Consider the following 4,422-nt stretch of genomic DNA (forward strand, 5'->3'; position numbering starts at 1 on the left):
CCGGTGCAAGGGCGAGCTGGATGGGGGAGCCCAGGCCCAGCGTGCCCGGGCTGCTCTGGGGGAGCAGGCGGCGAGGTCGCCCCCCGAGGCCAGGGCAGCGGCGGCTCAGGGTTAGGGATAAAGCAGGAGGAGTGGTTTATCCAGTCAAGGAATCCAGGTTTTAAAGTACATTTGGGATTCTGACCAATAAACCCACACCTGGAAACTTCCCGTGTTGGGATACGAAGCATTAGAAGTGCTTGCCCTACGTGAAATTCAAATTAATTTTGAAGGGTTTGTCTTTTACATGGCCTGGACACCCCCTATGCCCATCCCGCGGCAGATACTGCGCTGTAAGGGCATCTTTTCTTTCAGGAGTTTGGTTATTCTTGCACATACCTCACAGATATTCTCGGTAAATGTAAATATATTATAACTTGTCTGGTATTTGCTGTTGGAACAAATGACAAACTTTCCCACAAACTGGGTACAAACGTTTATATCTCAGACACAACAGAAACTGTTTTTTAGTTTACCACCTATTAGGGTGAAATATTGTTTTGTTTTCACTAGAGGTCTCTGTTTAATCATAATGCAAAGAAGGAGCTTGTACTAAATGCCTGTCTTGTTAGCTTGCAGATACCAACGCTCTACCAAGCCTGAAAGAACTCCTGGAGTCTGTTCCAAACACAGAGAAAAGGGCCTGGGATTTGTTTAGTTGGATTTTATCATCTAAGGTCTTCATGATACAAAGTAGTAAGAAACAGGAGGTAAGTTCTGAATTCTGAAAGCCTGGATTAGAACTTGTCTTTTAGGGCAAACTTGCACTTCAGAAAGTATTCCCTCCTGCCAGAAGTTAGCTGGTTATTGCGAGAGCTTCACAGTTCAATGTGAATGCATTTTTTTCCTGTATATAGAAAGGATTTTTGGTTTTTAAATAAAATTTTCAGGAACACTACTTGGAAGAAACAATTATCGCTGTCAGTAGTTGATGATGGGTGGTGATTGCAGTGGGTTACTCCCATTAACACAGCATGTCCCTGCATGTTCTAGACCAAGACAGCCCGACTCAGGTGTCATGGAGCTGGGTTCTACTGCTGACAGAGAGACAGCTCTGTCCTTCTGCATACTGCCCCAAACATGGAAAGGTTGAGAGCCACCGAGGAACTTCTGTAACAGGGATCAAAATAGTCGTAGGGATTAGCAGCAAGGTGAAAACAACTTCTGTTTTCACTTTTTTTCCCTCTTCCAAGATCAGCTAATAAATATATCATCTTAGTAGCCAAAGTGGCATGGGAGAATTCCAATACCGTCCTTACATCGTCAATAAAATCATAATCACGATTCAGTTTGGTGGTTTTTTTTCCTGGAAAGAGGAATTAGGATTTAGTTTTGATAGCAAGGAACTGTCAGAATTCGCACTGTAAATTTACTCCTTCTGAACTGTGACAATGCTGAATGCTAATGCAGAAAGCTTAATCAAAATACGTAAAGCAATGTGAAAGACGAAAGTACAGTACGCAAAATTTCCGGTGAGTAATCTAACCTCATAAACCAACACTCATATTCCTTCCTGGTTTTAAGTACGAGAAGATCCAAGAACTCACAGGGATGTCTGGGGCTGTGGTTCCTGCTCCGGACTACCTCTTTGAGATCGTGTACTGCGATCAAATGAATACCAAGTTTGCCGAGACCAAGGGAGAGCGGGACCTCATCTATGCCTTCCACGGGAGCCGCCTCGAGAACTTCCATTCCATACTGCACAACGGCCTGCACTGCCATTTGAACAGGGTGAGGTTCCTGGTATTGGCACCATTTTCTGTCGGTCGCTTGCAGCTAGAGACACTTTTTAAAAATAGGCCCAAATTCCTGCAGGGATTTGAAATGTGCTGATGATCTTATACTGCTGTTTTCACTTCGGCATAGGCCTTTGTGGATGGTTGTGTTGGGTTTCCTAGTGCAGCCTGAGGGTAAAAACTGGGAGCAGCACGAAAGCCTTTTCTCCCGTGTGGCAAATTACAGCTATCCTTTGCTTCTTTGTAAGGAGGTGTTATGCCTCTGAAAATACTGGCCTGTCCGACAGCCTGCAGCTGGAAAGGGCCTGTGCACAGAGGAGGAAGATGACAGTGGCCCGGGCAGTGTCGAGATCCTCCCTTTCTGCCTGGCTTCCACTTTAGATCAACTAAGTTTCAGGTGCTACTTGCAAATGGAACCTTATTTAAACAGCCTGGTTAAGGGAGACATCCCGTAGGATTTGCACCTCTTCCTATTTCAGTGGGAAGGCGGTTGGGACTCCTGGCTTTGCGTGTCATCTGTAAAGCAGCTTTGACACAAGAGCTGCTCAACCTTCCAGTCAACCTGAGCCAGGTTTTTCCTCCGCCATTCTTTACGAGTAATGGCTTATCAGGTACAGTGGCCTTACTGGACTAATCATTTTAGCCAGAGTGCTAAATCCACTCATTCAAAGTTATTAAAACAGTTAGGCTTGAAAGGAATTCACAACTGTAAAGTACTTCCCCCTCTTTTCTAGTAAAGCATGGATTTAAATGCAAGTAAAACCTCGTCTTGTTTGTGGAGCTTGGGTTATTTGAATGACGGCAGTCTCAATAAATCAGTGAAATGCCTCTAACAGCAGTGCACTCATGTTGATATAAAATACTTACACTGGCAAACTAAATCCAAATCCGGGAAAGCATGAATCTGTCCACACCAAGGGCTGTGCCAAGCAACTAATTTGAGGGATGGGAGAGGGCAGCTGCCCCACCCTGAGGAAGTTGTGCCAGGACAAAAACAGTGCATGGACCAGGCCCAACACGGGTCAGAAAAGCCTTTCTTAATTTACCTTCAGAAACAGAACTGCCAGTCTGAAAGTAAAGAACACTTGTATGCTGATCAGAGTTTGTGCTACAGGATTTTAGGATATGTTTCTGCTCCTTTTCAGACGTCCCTGTTTGGTGAAGGCACCTATCTTACCAGTGACCTGAGCCTGGCTCTCCTTTATAGCCCTCATGGTCTTGGTTGGCAGCGAAGTGCGCTGGGCTCTATCCTTAGCTGTGTAGCTGTCTGCGAGATCATTGACCATCCAGATGTAAAGTGTCAGGTCAAAAAGAAAGGTGAGTCCATTGCAATAATAACTATGTGTAGTTCATATCTTACTTAGCACTTCTCATATTTCAGCTTTCTGCAGATCTAATATCATATAAACAGTACAGCGTATGGAGCGTGGCTACCCTTCAGCAGAAACTGGCTGCGGACTCCTTTTCTGATTGACCCCTCAACAAAAGCACAACAGCCTCATTGTCTGTGAAGCTTCTCTTAAAATAGTATATTTAAGGGGTAGAAAATATTTTGGTGGCATCATTTGTTTTTCTTATATTTTTACGATAATATCATATTCCATAATGCCTGATCGTTCCACCTGTGATGGTAGAGAAGAAGCATCACAAATGTATCAAGAATAAACTCCGTTAGACCTCTAGGAAGCCTCTGCTCGGGTTGTCCTCCTTTGACTGCTTCCTGCTTGCAGGGCTCCATCAGCCCTGACGTTTTTCTTCCCCTGTTCATATTAGCAGCTCCTCAAGCGCTGTGTGGGAGACCCGCCTCCTTTTCACCTCGGTCTGGGCCATAATGCCACCCATACCAAGGATGACTAGGAGTGGTATAGCCTCAAGCAAACTTTTCAGTCTATTCTTGGATGCTAAGGGATTCAGGGGAATACCAAGACTGGATCTTTGGTTATCTCATTCCTACTCTTGCTTGGCTATGTGTGGGGGGGTGTTGGTTATTTGCTTTTTTACAGTTCCTTGAAGTTGTGCATGTCCTTTTGCTTTTCTGTTCCCCAAAAGACCACTTCTGTTTTCTTCCCCTGCAGATTCAGAAGAAATAGACAGAAAAAGAGCAAGAGTGAAAAACAGCGAAGGGGGTGACGTACCACAGAAATACTTCGTTGTCACAAATAATCAGCTTTTACGAGTTAAATACTTGCTAGTATACGCACAGAAACAGCACAGGAGGTAAGAGTTCAGCTGTCCAGAGTGATGAGCACACGATGACAGCCAGAAGAGCACATGTCATTCTTGAAAAACAACAGAAAACAAGCAAGAAAGATACGCTGCCCTGCCAGAATTTGGTTTTAGTCTGTTGCCTGTGAAATAAGGCTTACACCATCACATTGCCTCTGTCTCACTCTGACACTCCCAGGCTCAGCTAAATTTGCTTTTTCGCCAGACCTGCAAGCGCTTTGAGAACTCTAATAATCTGTTTGTGGCCAAAGAAGGAGCGAAACAGTGGCAGTGCAGCTGTTAAAGAGAGGGCACTTTTAGCTCTGCCTTTATCTAAGTGGCAGCATTCACCCAGCTAATCAACATGCATCTACAGTCCAGGCAGTTACAGCTCCAAACCACAGAGGAAGGTGTGAACATGGGGAGAAAGGACAGAATTTTG

At 44.7% G+C, this 4,422-nt stretch overlaps 1 protein-coding gene across 1 annotated transcript in view; it reads left to right on the top strand.

Moving 5' to 3' along the window:
- The first annotated feature begins 616 nt into the window (after nt 1–616).
- Nucleotides 617–4,422, top strand: part of PARP16 (poly(ADP-ribose) polymerase family member 16) — a 4,585-nt gene continuing 779 nt past the window's right edge. Inside the window, exons 1-4 of the mRNA XM_035890621.1 lie at nt 617–749; nt 1,564–1,770; nt 2,921–3,092; nt 3,851–3,992. Of these exons, the coding sequence (XP_035746514.1) occupies nt 723–749; nt 1,564–1,770; nt 2,921–3,092; nt 3,851–3,992 (548 nt within the window). The 5' untranslated portion in view covers nt 617–722. The remainder of the gene's footprint in view (nt 750–1,563; nt 1,771–2,920; nt 3,093–3,850; nt 3,993–4,422) is intronic.

Source organism: Egretta garzetta, unplaced genomic scaffold (genome assembly GCF_000687185.1).
Source record: "Egretta garzetta isolate BGI_Z169 unplaced genomic scaffold, ASM68718v1 scaffold322, whole genome shotgun sequence".
NCBI classification, from domain to species: domain Eukaryota; kingdom Metazoa; phylum Chordata; class Aves; order Pelecaniformes; family Ardeidae; genus Egretta; species Egretta garzetta.